Source organism: Agelaius tricolor, unplaced genomic scaffold (assembly GCF_023055355.1).
Source record: "Agelaius tricolor isolate 1412-34295 unplaced genomic scaffold, bAgeTri1.0.p SCAF_32, whole genome shotgun sequence".
NCBI classification, from domain to species: domain Eukaryota; kingdom Metazoa; phylum Chordata; class Aves; order Passeriformes; family Icteridae; genus Agelaius; species Agelaius tricolor.
Genome location: NW_027269292.1, coordinates 3,422,469 through 3,440,232, shown reverse-complemented (window position 1 = coordinate 3,440,232; position 17,764 = coordinate 3,422,469). Strand labels below are relative to the sequence as shown.

The 17,764-nt window shown below is 43.0% G+C and overlaps 1 protein-coding gene across 1 annotated transcript; it reads left to right on the top strand.

Annotated features, from left to right (window-relative positions):
* Positions 1-3,239: 3,239 nt before the first annotated feature.
* Positions 3,240-16,043, top strand: NOL11 (nucleolar protein 11). The gene is made up of 18 exons (XM_071451206.1): positions 3,240-3,903; positions 5,265-5,378; positions 6,670-6,726; positions 7,295-7,440; positions 7,681-7,738; positions 8,276-8,414; positions 8,825-9,034; positions 9,336-9,412; positions 10,129-10,252; positions 10,922-11,025; positions 11,658-11,726; positions 12,519-12,703; positions 12,949-13,074; positions 13,234-13,449; positions 13,939-14,017; positions 14,943-15,035; positions 15,338-15,445; positions 15,750-16,043. Exons 1-18 carry the CDS (start codon positions 3,754-3,756, stop codon positions 15,861-15,863), a joined length of 2,169 nt encoding a protein of 722 aa, XP_071307307.1. The 5' UTR covers positions 3,240-3,753; the 3' UTR covers positions 15,864-16,043.
* The last annotated feature ends 1,721 nt before the right edge of the window (positions 16,044-17,764 follow it).

The window sequence follows — 17,764 nt, the reverse complement described above, 5'->3', positions numbered from 1 at the left end:
GACCAGTTCCATCTTTACTGATTTTAACTGATTGATTTCCAATACATTGATCATGATATTAAGTAGGTTTGGGGACAAGTCATTTGTGAAAATCATTGAACAGGACAGATTTGAGTATCTGCCTGGCAGAGATGTGAGAGAGAGACAGGGATCCTGGAGTGTCAGAGTGACAGGACTCCCCCTGCTGTGCCCAGCTTTAGTGTCCCCCCCTGGATCCAGCACTGGCAGGGTCAGGAGCAGCCACTCTGCCTCTGCTGCTGCTCAATCAAGGCCAATTAAAAGATCTTAATGTGTTCCTGCTTTGGATAAGAGTACCCCAGGTTTTCCCTGATTGTGGAAGTGCCCAGTGCTCAGTTCTGTCTTGGTTTCCCCAGCAGTCATCACCCATCTGGTCAATGACAGGATCTTTAAATGCCTTTTTCTGTTTGGTTGGCTGCTATTTAGGGTAAGATAGCTTTTTCTAGAATATTCCCAGCAGGCACACATGAAATGAAATGAAATGAAATGAAATGAGAAGGAAGGTCTGAGTATTTCAGTGTTACACCTTGAGGAGAAGGGATTGTTTTCAGTGCTGATTTTTCCCTTTCTGTTGTGTTTTCAGACATGTTTATTAGGATTAAAATAGAGAGTTTTGCAGGTGTTCCTCACTTTGTTTGCAAAAATAAACGCTGTGATTATTGACTGGGTGCAGCCTCAGAGCTTGGTGAGCACAGCCCGTGTTCCTCTTCTCTGCCACAGTGACAAGAATCCCGTGATGCAGCCCTGCTAGGACTTGGCAAGGAATTTTTTATCAAGGAGAAAATAGTTCAGAGCAAAAACTGTGATGAGTTTGTTCAGGTTTCTGTGAAAACCTCCAGGCTTTGCTTGTACTTTTGTGTATTTTGGATAGAACAATCATTACAAAACAACTGGCAATTCAGTGCAGCTTTAGAAGGGTCGATCTCCTAAAAAATCAAAAAGGGAGGGACCCACAAAAGTTGTTCCTGAAACATGTACTTAATGGGATTTCTTATGAATGTAATGGTTAATTTTGTAAAGGACTGGATAACTACTATGGAAAGAAACTATTTGACCTTGTTCTTTGGCTTTTTTGATTATTCTGGAAGGTGATTTTGTGACATCTAGTAGCCAATTTGCATTAATTGCTGCTGTAGAGACTTTGAAACTGAAATATTTGTTCCTTGAATTTCAGTTTGTAACAAGACCGCTATACTTTGCTAAAACTGCTTTGAAGCTTGCTGCACTATAACTTCAAAACAATGTGTTATCCTTTGAAATAAGCCAAATGTATATGCTTTTTATGAATTAGTGAGTGCAGTAAGAGAGAATTCAAAATCTTGTCAATAGGAGATTTTCTGTTGCCATTGTTTGGACTTGGTTTTCTATGTGTAAGTTAAAATTGCTAAATAAGTCTAACAATGTTTTGCTTTAAATGAACAGCACGGTCATTGAATTATGATCTCCTGTAGTTTTGCGGTGTCACTAAAGCAGGTTTTATTGGTTTCTTTCGTTTCTGTGATAATTCCACGTGATTCTGTTATGTCCAGTAATTAATTTCTCTTATTTAGACCACTGATGGCAACATCAGGCAATGCATCACCACCATCAAAGAAGGACCAAGTCTTGATTTGCTCTGCACGTTCAATAGTGCAAGGCTCAGCAGGAGAATTTGACTGTCATTTATCTCATATCACTTAGTTTCTGGTTTTTTCCAAGTTATTTATTATTTTTAATATTGTATTTTTCGTTGCATTTTGTTGTAAATAAACTACCAACAACTATTCTTTACAACGGTGGCTGTTTTCTCTTACTGGGTCTCCTGTAGGCAGAAACCTCCTCCTCATTAACATGTAACATTGACATTTCTACCCCAGCTCTGCAAGTCACTTCCTCAAAATTAAACAGCACAAAGAATTAACTTTGTGAGGAAAATTTAAAGCACTTGCAGCCTCCCCTGGGTTTTGTTGTCCCCCAGCTCTGTAAAGGTTTTACCGGAGCAGGTGCCTCATCGGTCTGGCATTAGCCCATTCACTTGTAAATGACCATTGGGTTGACAAGGAAGTTTTTCATTGGGGAATCTAATTCTTTATGCAGGGTTTGGCAGCTCAGTGTTGTACCAAGTAACTGGAAAATACTGGAAAAGAGACCACTCGAATGCTCTCAGGCTTGTCTCCAAGTCAGTTAATTTTAGTCACCAGAAGTTTCCCTTGCACAACGGTTCTTTATAAGCTTTTACACAGAGGCTTCATTTCCTCCATAGAAACGGAGCTTTCCCTGCTCCAGAGCAGCGGCAGCGCTCATTCAGGAGGGAAAAGCTTCCGGGCAGCGTGGGACAGGGCACGGGGAACAAAGAGGGGACTGGGAATGTTTTAAATGGGAAATGGGACGGCTCAAAGGGGACACAGCCCGCGCAGCCCCGGGGACATCTCGGCAGCCGCTGGGTCACCGTGCCCGGCCCTGCCACCGGAGCCCACAGTGACCCCCAGGGACCCGCACTGACCTCTCACAGCCTGGGCTCCTGGTCTCGGGTACGGCTGCGCTGAAATCTGCACACGCTCAACATCCCACACAGGAAAACACAACGCGGTGAAAACCTGAACGGGACCCTCCGGCTGCGCGGTCAGCGGGGCGGGCTGTGCTGCCCTGGGGACAATCCCTGCCCCGTGCCGCTGCCCTGGGGACAATCACACCCAGTGCCGCTGCCCTGGGGACAATCCCCATCCCGCCCCGTGCCGCTGCCCAGGGGACAATCCCCCCCTCCCGTGCCGCGTACGGGACAATCCCCGCCCCCAGTCACACTGCCCTGGGGACAATCCCTGCCCCATGCCGCTGCCCTGGGCACAATCACACCCAGTGCCGCTGCCCTGGGGACAATCCCCCCTCAGTACCGCTGCCCTGGGGACAATCACACCCAGTGCCGCTGCCCTGGGGACAATCCCGCCCCCAGCGACACTGCCCTGGGGACAATCCCCCCTCAGTGACACTGCCCTGGGGACAATCCCCATCCCGCCCCGTGTCGCTGCCCAGGGGACAATCCCCGCCCCCAGTGACACTGCCCTGGGGACAATCCCTGCCCCGTGCTGCTGCCCAGAGGACAATCGACCCCCGTGTCGCTGCCCTGGGGACAATCCCCGCTCAGTGCCTCACAGGGCACTGGCACGGCCGCAGCCCGGGACAGCCCGAGCCCAGCGGGGCCCTCACCGCCCGTCCCCGGGCACATTGGCGCGCATGTGACCGCCTCATTATCATACACGTGACCTTCATTACCAGAGACGTGACCCCGCTCATCGGCGTGCACGTGACCCATTCATTAGCGTAAATCTGATCCTCATTAGCATACAGCCGGCCCTGCCGTGGGAAAGCCGCGGGAGCGATGGGTTCAGTGCACGGAACGCGGCGGGGACAGCCGAGCGAGGGCAGTGCCCGCGAACCCCGGAGCGTCCCGCTGTGGGGCGCCGTCCCGAGGACAGCTGCCATCGCCCTCCGCAGCTCTCACAGTACTCAGAGCCCGTAACGCCTTGGGAGCGCAGGGGCTCGCAGCCCGCAGCCGGGGCCCGCAGCCTGCAGCAGAGGCCCGCAGCCGCGCTGCCTGCTCGGGGAAGGCGAGGCCCGGCCGGGCAGCGCCTCACGACAGCAGCGCGCGCTCCCGGTCGCGACAGCGCCGGGCACGTCCCGACCCCGGCCGGCCCCGCCCCGGGTCACGCTGGGGCGCGCGCGCCGCGCCAATTCTCGCGAGAGCAGGGTCTGGCCAAGATGGCTGCGCTGTGCGAGAGCTTCACGCTGCGCGGGCCGGGCCCCGGCGGCGGCGGCTCCGGACCCGACCCTGGGCTGTGCCTGGAGCCGGGCCCGGGCAGCGATCTCGTGCTGCTCACCGAGCGCGGCCGGGCCGCCACGCTCTTCAAGGTACCGCGCGCGCGTGCTCGGGGGGCGGCAGCGCCGCCCGGGCAGCCCCGGCATGGTGGGGTGTCCCGGGCAGGGCCGGGGCCGCGCCGTTTCCCGTATTCCCTCTCTCCCGGCTGTCCGGACCAGGCCCCGCTGTCCCGGCCGCCATCCCCCGTAGGAGGCAGGGCGGGGAACAGCCCCGGCCCCGCGAGCGGCGCCGGCCCGGCCCGGCCATGCTTTGCCCCCTGCTCTCCCTCTGCTCGGGAACGCGGGGCGGCTCGGGCGCTTGTTCGCGTATTTCTCCTTTTGCTGATATTCTCTGTCCGTTCCCCGTCCCAAAAAACACCTTCCCGAAGCCACAGGTACGTGTCCCTGCAGTGCCAGGTCCCGGGCTGTCAGCTCAGTGTCAGCTGCCGTCCTGCGGGCAGCAGGAGGACTTCAGTTTGCAGCACCTGAAAATGAGAATGTGTTCTGGTCTCTGTTATTCAGTAGATCATAATGAGAAACTTTAAGGCGCCTATTTGAGTTTCTGTGTTTAGTTGGCTATCACATCCACACGGCTGGACAAGCAGGAATGGGTTTAAACTGACAGAGAGTAGGTTTAGATTAGATATTGGGAAGAAATTGTTCCCTGTGAGAGTGGTGAGGAACAGGGTGCGCAGAGCAGCTGTGGTTGCCCCTGGATCCTTGGTAGTGTCCAAGGCCAGGTTGGACAGGGCTTGGAGCATCCTGGGACAGTGGAAGGTGTCCCTGTCCATGGCAGAGAGTGGGACTTGGTGATCTAAAGTCCCTTCCAACCCAAATAATTCCATTATTTAAGTGGGTTGATGATTCAAGCTCCTTTGGGTTGTTTATTCCCCCTGCCAAGACCATATGTGACAACACAACTTGTTGTAAATACACCCAGTGCCCTTCTGTGAATCACACAGAACAGGAGTTCAGACTGCAAAATCCACTGCTCTTGGTCTCAATAACTCACCTGGAAACAGGAAGAGAAAAAGCACAAGTCTGTGTGTGATTGTATTAGTCAGTAAATACAAATTACACTAGTGATACAATGAATATTTGCCCTTTGAAAAAGCCATGCCTTGCACCTGTGCTTCATGGCATAAGCCCTTCAGACTGTTACAGGTCAAAGTTATTTCTTACATGAAAAGAAACCTCATTAATGGAGAGTTCTTTCCTGTTATTCTGAAATTGTTGGTGTTAGAGGTGGAAACAGGAATGCTCAAGAGGAATTTCTGAGTAAAGCACTTTCCATATTTTAATATTCTAATTCAGGTCAGATGTGGCTGTCTCACATTTCCTTTCTGTCATGAGAGAAGTCCCCAAAGTGTTTCACATGTAACATTTGACTTGCATTGTCTTTGTTCTGACTCTAGATTTCAGATCAGAAGCCCCTGGGCTGTTGGTCAGTTAAACATGGGCAGATTCTCACCTGTCCTGTCGTGTGCAACTTTGAAACCCACGAGTACATTGCAGTTCATGATGACAAGGTGAGAGCCTTCATCTTCTGTAGAGGGAAAAGGGAGCTGGTGGGTCCTCCTGAGGGATGTAGGTAGGAAAAAATCAGCAGTGTGACATTTCTGGTTGAAAGTGTGGGGAGCCCCTGGCACACTGGTGATGTGTGGAGGTACCAGGTGTGGGTTGTCTGGGTCTGGATTGAAGGCACTTGAGACAATAATTCATGTTTGGACTCAGGTGTTTATTATTTCTTATCAGTGAAACAGTCTCACTGCTGTGAGTTGGCTTTTCATTAGAAGGCACAAAATGGCCACAATCTCTGGTTACAAGGTCTTTTAAGACTAAACTATCCAATTAAGAACTGACACCCAGATTATTTTCCCTTTTAACCCAATAACTGATCCCAAAGAGCTGTAATGCAGAACTTTCTGCCCAATTACAAAATGCCACCCAAACCCACGAGGAAGAAGGAAGAAGCAGCATGAAGAAGAAACCCAGGATGACACCCTGTGCCCTCCATCTTGCTTCCATTCACAACTTACTAAAAATCCCAAAACCTCAATTTCTCACCAAGTGATCACCTACATAATCTCTATAATCTATTTCACACTTTTGTGGATTCTGGTCTATTCTGGAGTTTGGGAAACTTTCTCCATGGATGAGAGTCAAAGTCAGTGCTCCCTGGGGGTCAGGGCACCCAGAGCAGACACAGGAATATTCCCAGTGCCCTGGGTTTCCAGAGTGATGTGAGCAGGTTCTGTGCTGAGCACCATGGTCTGGTGGCCTTAGACACAGGAGATGCTCAGTGCCTGCTGCAGGCACTCCCTAAGGATGAGTTATTTCTCCTCTTGCAGCCTGGGTGACATTTACAGCTACAAGATTGTGGTACTGGGATGCTTACAATAATTCACACCCTATCCTTGTTTTCCTGCTCTTGTTTCACAGTTAAAAGTTTCTCTTGTGTTTATGGAGCATTTGCTTAGATCATGCTGAGCCTTTGGCTTTTCATAGTTGTTGATGAAGTATCACTCCTGGCCTTGCACTGCTTGTGAAAATCAGGCCATCTGTATCTCACCTGTCTCCATCACTCTTACCTACTTTAATTCAGAGTTCTGCTCTGTCTTTTTCTTTATTCTCTCCTGTCCTTTCTTTCCAACTCAGGATTTCTGAGCTTGGTTTCTATTCCTGCTGTTTCTGCTCCCCCCTGGGGCAGTTTCCCCTCAGGTTGCTCTGAATGCTCCCTGTGTGTTTTCCTCCTGTTGCAGTTGCTGGTATTTTATCTCTGTGTTACTGTTTTACCTAAAAATGATGCTTCTCTTAAAGGTTTTAAGAATATGGAAGAATGAAGACCTTAACTTGGACAAAGCCTTTAAAGCAACAGTAAGTGTCCTTCAGGTGTTCTCTTCTATGTGGTTTGGATCCTGGTGGAGGGAAAAACTGCTCCAATTTTCATAGCATTGGCCATATTACATTTTAGCTTAACTTGTGCTTCATGATGTTGTGGAGTATTTCAAGGAATCCACTTGCACTGACTTTATCATCAGAATATTTCTCCTAAAGTGATTTTTATGCCAAGGCCAGCATTTCTGAGGACTTGCTGAAGATGAAGAATTGTGTTCATGTTCTGCTGGTTGATGTGTTCAACATCACTTTGTGTGGTGCTGTAGAGCAGTTGTGTGACCTCCTGACCCTGTCCTGTATTTTGTGATGTGATTCAGGGATGTGATGCTCATCAGGACCTTTTCCTGGCTTTTTTTGGGGTAGTGATTTGCATTATTTGTGGCATTTCAGCAAATCAGCAGTGTTCAGATCTACCTTATCAAGAATCTTAAAGCTTTATCATTTTTCTGTTAAAAGTTTCTTGGCATAAGCGAGAATAATGAAGAAAGCACTCAGTTTTCAGGGCTGTGTACAGAAAGCAGAGATTTGTTTGTTTTTGCTCTTGCAGCTCTCAGCAGAGGTGTACAGGATCCACTCCCTTCCCCAGGGGGGCGCCCTGGTGCTGTTCAGGGGCGGGGGGGTTCGGACCCTGGATGTGCTCCTGGAGGCTCCTCAGCAGGAGATTGAGAGCCTCATCTCAGCTGAGGCCATCAGGTCAGTGGGGCCCTTGGGGGATTCTTGCTTGGGGGAACTCACTGGGACTGTGAAAGTTGGGGAAATCAAGGACCAGGATCATGGAGTTGGGGGTTTTCTTCCAACACTTGGTTTTTAAAATCTTGGAGTTATTTATTCACTAGACTAATTGTAAAATTAGAAGATGCCTAGTGTATAGTGATCTGACTTTATACATAAACCTAGAATTTGGAGGATGTTCATCCAGCTTTCTGGTTTTAGGTGGAGTGGAGCTTTTATGGAAGGCCAAGAACCTGTCTTAATTTTCACTACTGAGAAAGTGAGTTAAATATTTTTTATTTTAAAAACTCTCATAGCAGGAGACCTGAGTGTTTTTTTCAAAATCCATCACTGGTTTCATTTGATATTTGATTTTTAAAGCTTTTAGTAGAACCATTATCCTGATTTAATCAACACAGCAGTTAAATGGAAGTTGTGTTGCATTCAGGGCTGAGAAGGTGGGCTCTCAGAACTGCAGAGAACAATTAATAATATGAAGTACAGTGGACATTGTGTGCCTCTTCATTGCTCATTGTGATGATCTGTTGAATAGGATGTTTGTTTTTAAAAAAGGAATTATACCTGCATCTGTCTTTATGCAAATGCTTCTTCCTGTCAATCCATTTGTTGCATCAAATAAGAATTTTCTTTACTTGTTAGTCTGCAGACTACTCCAAATAATTCTGTATGTCCTGTAGAAAACACAATTTCCTAATTTTGCACAACATCCAAAGTTAAGCAGTACTGATATCTGAATTTCTGTTGTATCTTCTTGGTGTAAATTAAGGGAAAATTTTCTTTTCTTTTTTTATTTTAGAATAAGGATTTTTTTGTCTATGTACAGAAGCCTAAGCTGAATAGTCTACACAAATACAAGCTTGAACAACAGAAACCAGCCAGGCCCCTGTGTTTCACAGCACATATAACAAACCAAACTGTCACACTTCTGTGTTTGTGTAAGTTATATTTGTTAATGGCTTGTGATAATGAAGCAAAGAATTGTATGAAAGGACATTAAATGTTCATTTTTATTAAATGCTGTTTAATGTTTTTAGTTTTTTAAGCTTTCTAAAATAGCTACAAGTAGTAATGAAGGATTGCTGGTACTTTAATGGTTGCAATGACCAACTGTTCCTACCCATGATCATTTGTACCCTGCAGATCTCGCTGCACCTTTATTGCTGTACTTTTATTTTGCTGCTTTGGATTATAATAAATCCTTTAAATATCCTGCATTAATTCTTCTTTCAGCATTCACTGGGTATTGGGGTTTTTTTTGGATTTTTTTTGCCATATGATATCAAACAGGTTTTTTCCACAAAAAAAAAAATTGTAATGGCGTGATTATGATTTTTCTTTTTTACAGATTCCAATAACTCTGTGTACCAGGTTCTGATACCTCTACAGCAAGATACTGAAGAAGAAGAGGAAAAAGAAGAAGAAGTTTTGTCCAAGTCACTACTACTAAACCTTTCAGTATCTGGAGCTGCTCTGAAAGGAACATCTTTAGTTGTCCTGGACAAAGACCACGTTGCAGTGTTGGGCAGTCTGCCTGATCCTGGCAAAAAGCCCAAAGGTAACTTGAAAAATCCTATTAAGCTATTGTAAGGTCTAAAATTTCCTTGGGCAAAGCACTGGGTGTGAAAACTGTGCTGTCTCTCTTGTCTCAGCCTCTGGTTTAAAGCTCTTCCCTGGAAATCCAGCATTTCTTTGGATTGAGATTTAACCTGAGTGATGTAATTCCTAATGCTAAATAGTGGCTGAGCTGTTTTGAAACAGTTATTTCTGTTTCCTGCAGCCTTTGTAACTGAAAGTAGCAAAGGCAAATGTAGTGCTTCTGTTGCTTTTTGCTCTCATCTCTCTGTTACTTCCCTCAGAGTGCCTGACCATATGGAATACAAAATTTCAGACCTTGCAAACCTCCAAGGAGCTGCCCCTGGGGACCAGTGGCCAGGTGAGGCTCAGCCATGGCTTTGGGGTCCTTGGGCTTTGTGCTTTTGGCAGCAGGGAGGGAACTGCTGGGCTGCAGAGCTCTGCTGCTGCTGGAGGAGCAGGAATTGCAGCTTCTGCAGCAAAATTATTGCTGAGCAGTTGAGGAGCACTTTCTGTCAGAATATTCACTGGGAGAGTGGTGCCTGGAGGAATTTCTGTGATCATTTAGTACTTTGTCACTTCTCATATCATCATTATTTGGTGTGAATAAAATCACTGAACACAAAATCCAGCAGTGTCTGTTCTGTTCAGGCAATTTGCAGTTGAAGGCCTAAATGATTCTGTGAACACCTGAGCAGCACTTCAAGCTATTCCAGAGTCAAATAGGTGGAATGAAACCTAAGGAATAAATGCTCTAGTGAAGCAGAACAGCTGACTGCTTTTGTCTTAAAATTGTACAAGAGGAAACTTAAAAAGTGAAATTTTCAGAGGACTTAATGCTTTGGAGCAGCCTCTATATTTTAGGACATCCCTGAAAAAATACTCTGCATTTGTAATTTCTGTATTTAAAATCAGCAGTTAATGAAGGTTTGCTAGCAAATGTTAAACCTACCACAAATAATTTAAAATAATCTGATCACTGACTTCCAGTTGAAGCTTAGAGTAAGGAGTTACACATCAGTGCAGGAACTCACTTTTCTGCTTATCTCGTTTATGATACATTTTAATATTTTGCAGTTGTGGTGTTATGAGGAAAAATTTTTTCTAATTCATGGGAAAGTGCTGACTGTAATTATGTACAAGTGTGAAACATCATCCTTGGCAGCTGCTGTGGGAAAGCTCAAGGACAGTCAAACCCTTGGTAAGATTTTTATTTTTACAATTACGGTGAAAAGATCTTGTAAAAGGAAGATGTCTGTATAAGAATTATTTTAACTCAGTCCAATAAAATTAATTAATTTAATCTAAACAGCTTGGAGCAACTTCACCCTGTACTGTGTTCCTGGCTGCTAAATTTACTGGTGCTGGGACCACCAAAGCACACAAATGTCAGAATTGATTGTGGCTTCACTTAACCTGGGTTGTCATTCAGATCCTGGAATTACTGAGAACACTGGATTGCTGGGGATGAATACTGAGAACAAAGTGAAGTGCTGTTTCCTAAAAAGTATTTTCAAAGACTTTGTGGTTGGATAGGGCAATGTCAAACCTTAGTTTGTGAACTTCAGTTTAAAATTGTTCTGTCACAGTGGTTTTAAGCACTGCAGTGGTAAAACATTGCAAGTAATGCTCAGGATAAATTGTGTAATAACTTACTTCTCCTGCTCCCTGAGGCAAAGTGGAGGAACAGTATAAAAAAGGTCATAAAATTACCCACTGCTGAAATAAAACTGGCAACTTTCTTAGCATCAAATCCCTTGCATTATTGTTTAGAAAGTATCTGTTAGCATGAGAAGTTGATGCAATATTCACACTTCAATAAATGTGCTGTAAGTGTTACCTTCATGCAGCTCCATTTGTGTGTTCCCAGATGTGTCCTCGTTTGTGAACTGGAATACCCTGGAAGAGGAAGAGCTGCTGGTTTCCTTTCAGTCCCAGGAGTCTGTAGCTCTGAAAGCAGAGTCCAGAATGAGTGTAAGTTAGCATTAGGGTCCTTTGGGGTTGTTGTTTGTCTCTGAAAGCAGAGTCCAGAATGAGTGTAAGTCAGCATTAGGGTCCTTTGGGGTTGTTGTTTGTCCCTGAAAGCAGAGTCCAGAATGAGTGTAAGTCAGCATTAGGGTCCTTTGGGGTTGTTGTTTGTCTCTGAAAGCAGAGTCCAGAATGAGTGTAAGTTAGCATTAGGGTCCTTTGGGGTTGTTGTTTGTCCCTGAAAGCAGAGTCCAGAATGAGTGTAAGTTAGCATTAGGGTCCTTTGGGGTTGTTGTTTGTCTCTGAAAGCAGAGTCCAGAATGAGTGTAAGTCAGCATTAGGGTCCTTTGGGGTTGTTGTTTGTCTCTGAAAGCAGAGTCCAGAATGAGTGTAAGTTAGCATTAGGGTCCTTTGGGGTTGTTGTTTTCTTGTCTCTTCCCCATGCTGCTGCTTTTAGGTGTTGCAGCAGAAAGAAATTTCACTTTATCTGTTACTGATTGTTTCTAACACTGTTTCTGGAATTTGAGTTAGTAATTATATTCTGGACAGCAAGTTGACACATGAAGTGTGGTTTTTTTGCTTGAAATCCTTAAATATTTTGGAGCTGAATAATAACTCTGTGTTTTTCTTCACCACAGTTAAGATCAAATAGGAGCACTGGACAATCAGGGACTTTATCAGTTGGGCAGCTCTTACTAAGACTCAAAGTAAGTAACCCAAATATCCTCAATAGAGTTTAGACACTCAGAATATTCTAGGTGTCTCTTAAGCTGTTACCTCTTTCCATGTCCTCTTGCACATATCAGGCTGACCAAGCTGCCTTGAACAGGTGAGATGAAGGATATTGTTATCATTATTGTGCAAGAACAGCATTTGAGTATGGTTAAGAAATTAAAAAGAAATTAAGTTTTGTCATAGGAGCTTGTTTTGAGAACTGTACATGGCTTATAACAGCTGAGTTCTGGAAAGTTGCACAAATTTCTTCATTTTTAATGACAGTCTCTTACAGTAAATAAGGGAGGATATTTTATCTGAACTTTGCTCGTTTAGGTTCTTCTTTATGGCCTTAATTTTGTTGAAGGCATTTTGGCCATAGGAAGTCAGAGGAATTGTCAGGAATTCCACTGTAAATTCAGCAAAAAGCTCTTTAGTTCCTTTCTAGAACTTGCTGCAAGTGCTGTGAATGGTCCCACAGGAAGGGAAACTTATCCACAGTTCAGCTGTGGCTGGACACCTTGGCATTGTCACTGATGGAACAGTGATTAATGAGCAGTTCCTGCTTGCCTGAGCTCAGGTGAGGAATCTCCTCATTTAGCTCCTTCATGCTTGAGAGAATCTGTCCTGTCAAAACACACAGTGGTGAGGGATTTCTGTACATTTTTGGAACTTGAATTCCAAAATAGGTCTGTTCTACTTAATGCCAACTTGTAATTAGTGCCAGGGTAGTTCTCAAGCATGTGCCATGTACTTCTGAGTTGCACAGTATTTGTCTTTTCCAGGATGCTTCTAATTATGTGTTGGAAACTGAATTGAAAAAACTAATGGCAAAAGCACCGACCCCAGATCTGCAAGCCACCATTGGCTGTGTGGTCACTGCCCTTACAGACAGATGTAAAAGAAATCCAAAGTTCTACCCTCAAAATTTACTGCAGGAGATTGTTGAAACCCGGGACATGTCCTACAGGTAGTGACTCTCTATTTTTTAAAGTGTAAGGAATAGTCTTTAAAATTAAAAAAAGTAGAAATAAAGTTCTTTATAAGCTGCTCTTGAATGATCAGAATTTAGTACCAAAGATATTTATTTTCTGATGAAGTTGGTGTTTTACATAAAATTCCATCTGGGGAGGAAGATCAGTACTACTACCAAAAGTGTAGTTCTCAGTGTGGACTGTGCAACCTATTAAATCTATTAAATTCATATTCTTATAGTTTATGTCCAGATTTAATGGCTGTTGCTTTGGAGCAAAAAGACCTGCAGCTCTTGCAAATCTGCCTAGAACGCTTTCCAGATATTCCTGAAGAAATCACTTATGCTTGCCTGAAAGCATTTTTAAGGTAACTCAAAATCAGTCTTTCCTTTTTTTCTTCACCAAATTTTTAGTCTGTTTTTGTTTTCATAAGAAGCTTCATAGAATTCATGCTATGTGTTGATGGCATTGGTGATTTTAAAGCTAATAATTAAAAGTGTTCAATGTCTGAAATTTTCTTCTACAGCACGAGTGAAGACCATCTTAAAAGTGTAGATGTAAACCTGGATTCTGCCATCTGTTACGTTGATATTGAATGCAATGATATGGAAGTTAAGACTGAAATTCTGGAAAATGGTTTCAGTGAAGAGATGGACCAGGACATGTGTGACACCAAAATCCCCAAGGAAACCCAGAGAGATGGTGCATCCTGCCCTGTTGGGCTTCAGAAGGCAGCATTGCTGTATCCTGTGTGGGGAAGGGCAGGCAGAGCTCTGCACCTGCTGTGGTGTTTGTGTTTGCTATTGCCTAAAGGCACCACCTCTGTTACTGCTCCGAGTTCCTGGCTTCTCATAACAGCTGTTTCTGCTCAGTAGAAAAATTGTTTAAAATAGAAATAGAAATATTTAGCTTTTAGAATGTATCTACACCAATTTAAACTTAGTTTTATTTCACTTTTGCAATAATTTTTCTCTACTTAAAAGCAAAGGTATCAGTGCTTTGGATATTTGCCTGTTTAAGCACATCAGGCAGTTACACTCTTGTAGTGGACAGAACTGTTCAAGTTAAATCTATCATAATAGTTCAGTTGCTGTAGATATTTCATGATAAAAATAATATTCAAATAGAACTTCTCTGAAAAACCTGGAGAAATATTTTCTTTAGAATTCACTCTGGTTTGAAGAAACTGGTATTTTTCCTGCAATGTTATTCCCTTAATAGCACTACACAGAAATGCTGTTCTCCATTCAGCTTACACTGAAACATTTCTTTTGCCTCACCTGAAAAACCTTCCAGCTCAACAAGCCATTGTAAGTATTTTAACATTAAAAGGTATAAAAGCACTTATTATTTCATGGTGAAGGAAAGGAAAAAGATTTTTTTTTTCTATTCTATTTTTTATTCTATTTCTGTTGTATATGAGAAATTCACTGTTCTTTCAGGACTCCTGAAAAAACAGTGAATTTCTCATATAAATGCAAACTAATGAACAAAAATAACAAACTAATGAGCAAAAATGAAATTAGGATGCCTGATAAGATTTAATATTAAGGAATATCACATTTTTCCATATACTTACGTAATTTTCTTGATATTTGTAGTCCTTGCTTATTTTAGAAGATGTAAGTAAGAAACTTTCTTTATGACCCAGCATACCTGGAAAAAGTTCATATTCTGTTAGCAAGTAATTATACCTTCCCTTGATTGAGATGTTTTTTAAGAAAGGAAAAAGACACAGTAATTTAGTCAGTCCTATCAGAAACAGAAGTTTAGAAAATATGAGGAAAAAACCTCTGTATAATCCCCAATGTAATACAAATCTAGATCACCTCAGTTTAGGAAAAAACCCACCAAACTCCCATTTCTCAAAATCTGAAATATAACTTCAAGAACTGTGTGTACCTGAGCATATGTGTGAGTTTCCAGTGATCTTAGAAAAACCCCACACATCAAAACAAAGCTGATCTCATCTCTGACACATTTCCTGGAACAGTGATTACCCCTGAATGTAATTTACACTGAATATTGCTGGGAATTTTCAAACATCCAGCTATGGGTGGTGTAAGAGAACCATAAAACTTGTTTTTAATGTGTAGTATACAGGCATCTATGTTGCATTCAAAAGCAAGAAATAAAATTTAAAAATTCCTTATGGATATTACCGTGTGCAGGACAAAACCCTTTGGTCTATGAAATGTTTGTCCTTTACAAATGTTCTGACTTTTCTACTTTCAGCTATTTCTCAGGTATTTATATTACCTGTATGTGAAATGCAGTGAAAAAGTTAACACCACTCTTCCTGGAATACGCTCTCCCACAATAAATCAGGTGAGCAGCTCATTCTAGAGCTGTGCTTCCTTCTTTTTCTGGGGTGTGTAACTGAGTAGTTGGGAATATCTAAAATCAACTGACATCTGCATTCATTCTGCAAAGAACTGGCCATCAATGTGACCTGTATGAAGTCAGATGTAACACTTTAACAATCAAAATGCAAATATTCCTTAAAATATGCCTGAACATATGAACCCATGCATTTTGCAGTAGAAGTGAATGTTTCAGAGTTCAGCTTTTAAAGGCAAATGTGTGTTTCCAGCCTGGGAGGTGTAAGTGGACTTTTTGTTTCCCTGCAGATCATGGATTGGATGTGCCTATTGCTTGATGCTCAGTTCACTGTCATGGTGATGCTTCCAGAAGCAAAGGACTTGCTTTCAAACCTGCACAAGTTTGTGAGAGCCCAAGTAAGTTACATCTTCTGGGATAATTCTTTGATTTTCAGTTGGATTCAGAATATGGATGTTGAGAACAGGGGGAGACAGACAACAACAAATTATATAGTGAATCAAATAATGTCTGTCCTCCTCTGTGTGCTCCTTCCTGAGCATGAATTGCAGTTGCCTCTGTCTCATTGGGATTTCAAAAGCTGCTTTATTTGGTTTAAATACCTTACTCTGTGCAGAACCACAGATAGTTCCACAGTATGGTGATGTATGAGAAGAATTAAGGTGTGTTTTACTAGAAATGTCTCTGTTTTCTTCTTTTCAGGTACGGTTCTACTCAGAACTCAACAAGATTGAAGGAAGTTTGAGGGAATTACAAAGACTGAACCACCTGAGAGAATCTCAGACCTATTCTATTGAAGTGCTGGAAATCATTTGAATTTGAAGCTCATTAACACATGTATTTTGTATTGATTCCTTTTATGACAAGGATGTATTAGCACTCCATATTGGGGCTGTCAAAAGTTGTTTTCTACATAGGAGGAGCCTGGTTACTCTGTAGCTACATGGGAGTTGTAAGTTTGAACCTTGTGTATTAAAATCTCTCTTTTTGACTGGATGAGAAGCTGGATGTTTGCTTATATTTTCATGTAGAATTTTGTGATCATGAGAACTTCCCAGAATAGCACACAATTCTTGGCTAAACACAAGATGGTTGTGGCAGAACTTGCTGTCTTGGGCTGTGCAACTTGGACAGAGCTGCACAGTTGAAAGGCTTGAGTCACTTTGGAAGGTGACATGTTTGGTTGTATTTATACACTGTCTGTACCAAGTGTGTGTACAAGTCTGAAAAAAACCTCTGCAGTAGCAGCTGAAGATTTATAGAGGGGACTTCTTGGCACTGGTAGTTGCTTTCAATATTTTGGACAAGAAAACTTATCTTGAATTTAAAATAAGATCATTCTTACCTATATCAGTTTGTTTTCTGTAAGTACTTTTTCAACTACTGAACACCTCAACTTAGTTAATGTCACCTGTGCTGCTTGAATTCTAGTATTTCAAAGTATATCTTAGATTTTGACTCTCTTTGAAATACAAAGTGATGAACTAAAGTTTTATGCAGACAACATTTGTTGAAGATTTTACAGGTATCTGTTGACTTATTCTTCTGATGAGGCATTCACTTAAAGCTGACCTGTTACAAGATACTTGAGGGACTATTCATCTGGAGTAAGGAAAAATGGGACAGAAGCATAATGCTGAATTTCCTGGAGTCAAGTATAAGGTGGAGTGTTGGGGACAAGATAATCAGTTCATTTTCAGAACAGCAAATATGATGTTATTTTTTACTAATTATGTGATGGAATATTAGTAGAATTCAGCATAACAGTACATTGATATACTTTGGTTTTCATCATCTAAATAAAATGACAATTGGAACTATATTGAATTACCTCAGCAAAAGTCATGTAAGCCCTTCCTGCCTTCCTACACCTGACTTCCAGTCTGCTGGAGCTCTAGTGTAACATTACTCTTAGAAAAATGTCTGTGGATTTGATTTGAGAGCTGAACACCTGAATACAATTCCTAACACAAGTTATGAAATAGTTTGGAGTGGAGGACTGGACAAAAGCATCTCAATCATTTAAGCAAGAGCCTATGCTCCCTTGTTCTGACTGCCATCCAGCTGTGGGTTCAGTTCTTTCCCTTATCCTTGGAGAAAGGAGCCCACCCAGACCACAGCTGGGAACAACTGGGCTCTTCATCTTCTCCAAAGTGCCTTGGCACAGGAGGCTTTTTCTCCATCTGTCTTGGGTGGAAACTCTACCCTGCTTCCATCCTCAGAAATTCCTCTTCCTGCTGTATTCAATTCACTTATAAACATGCTCAAACCAGCAGACTCCAAATAGGAGCTCCAAATTCCAAATCAGTGTATTCTACTCTACTGAGTGGAATGAGCAGGTTTTGGGGTTGGGGTTGATTTCTCTACTGTGCTGTGTGTTGGAAAGGACTAATTTATATCCTGTCCCTGAAGGTAACACCTCTCTGTGCACCCATTTCTCCACCTACAAAATGAAAATTCAGTAAGCACTTCCACATCACCAACTGGTAAGGGATGAGATTAAGAGACAGATACTCTGGTTCATAGTTCAGAAGCACATGATTCTCAGCACCTTTGATCTACCACAAATACACAAAATCCACAGTGTTTGAGGTGTTAATGCTCTCAGAATGCTGCAGGCTGTGTGATTGGTGCAGCAGAGAGGTACCTTTGCTAGATTCTCAGTACTGATGGCAGAATGCACAGGTGTTTTTCCCATGATACCAGAAGGAGATAAT

Bases quoted from the DNA above. Each gene is read 5' to 3' on its own strand.
- NOL11 (XM_071451206.1), top strand. From the start codon at position 3,754: ATGGCTGCGCTGTGCGAGAGCTTCACGCTGCGCGGGCCGGGCCCCGGC. The intron at 15,036-15,337 runs GTGAGCAGCTCA...GTTTCCCTGCAG, and splicing joins GCTCTCCCACAATAAATCAG to ATCATGGATTGGATGTGCCT. The intron at 15,446-15,749 runs GTAAGTTACATC...TCTTCTTTTCAG, and splicing joins ACAAGTTTGTGAGAGCCCAA to GTACGGTTCTACTCAGAACT.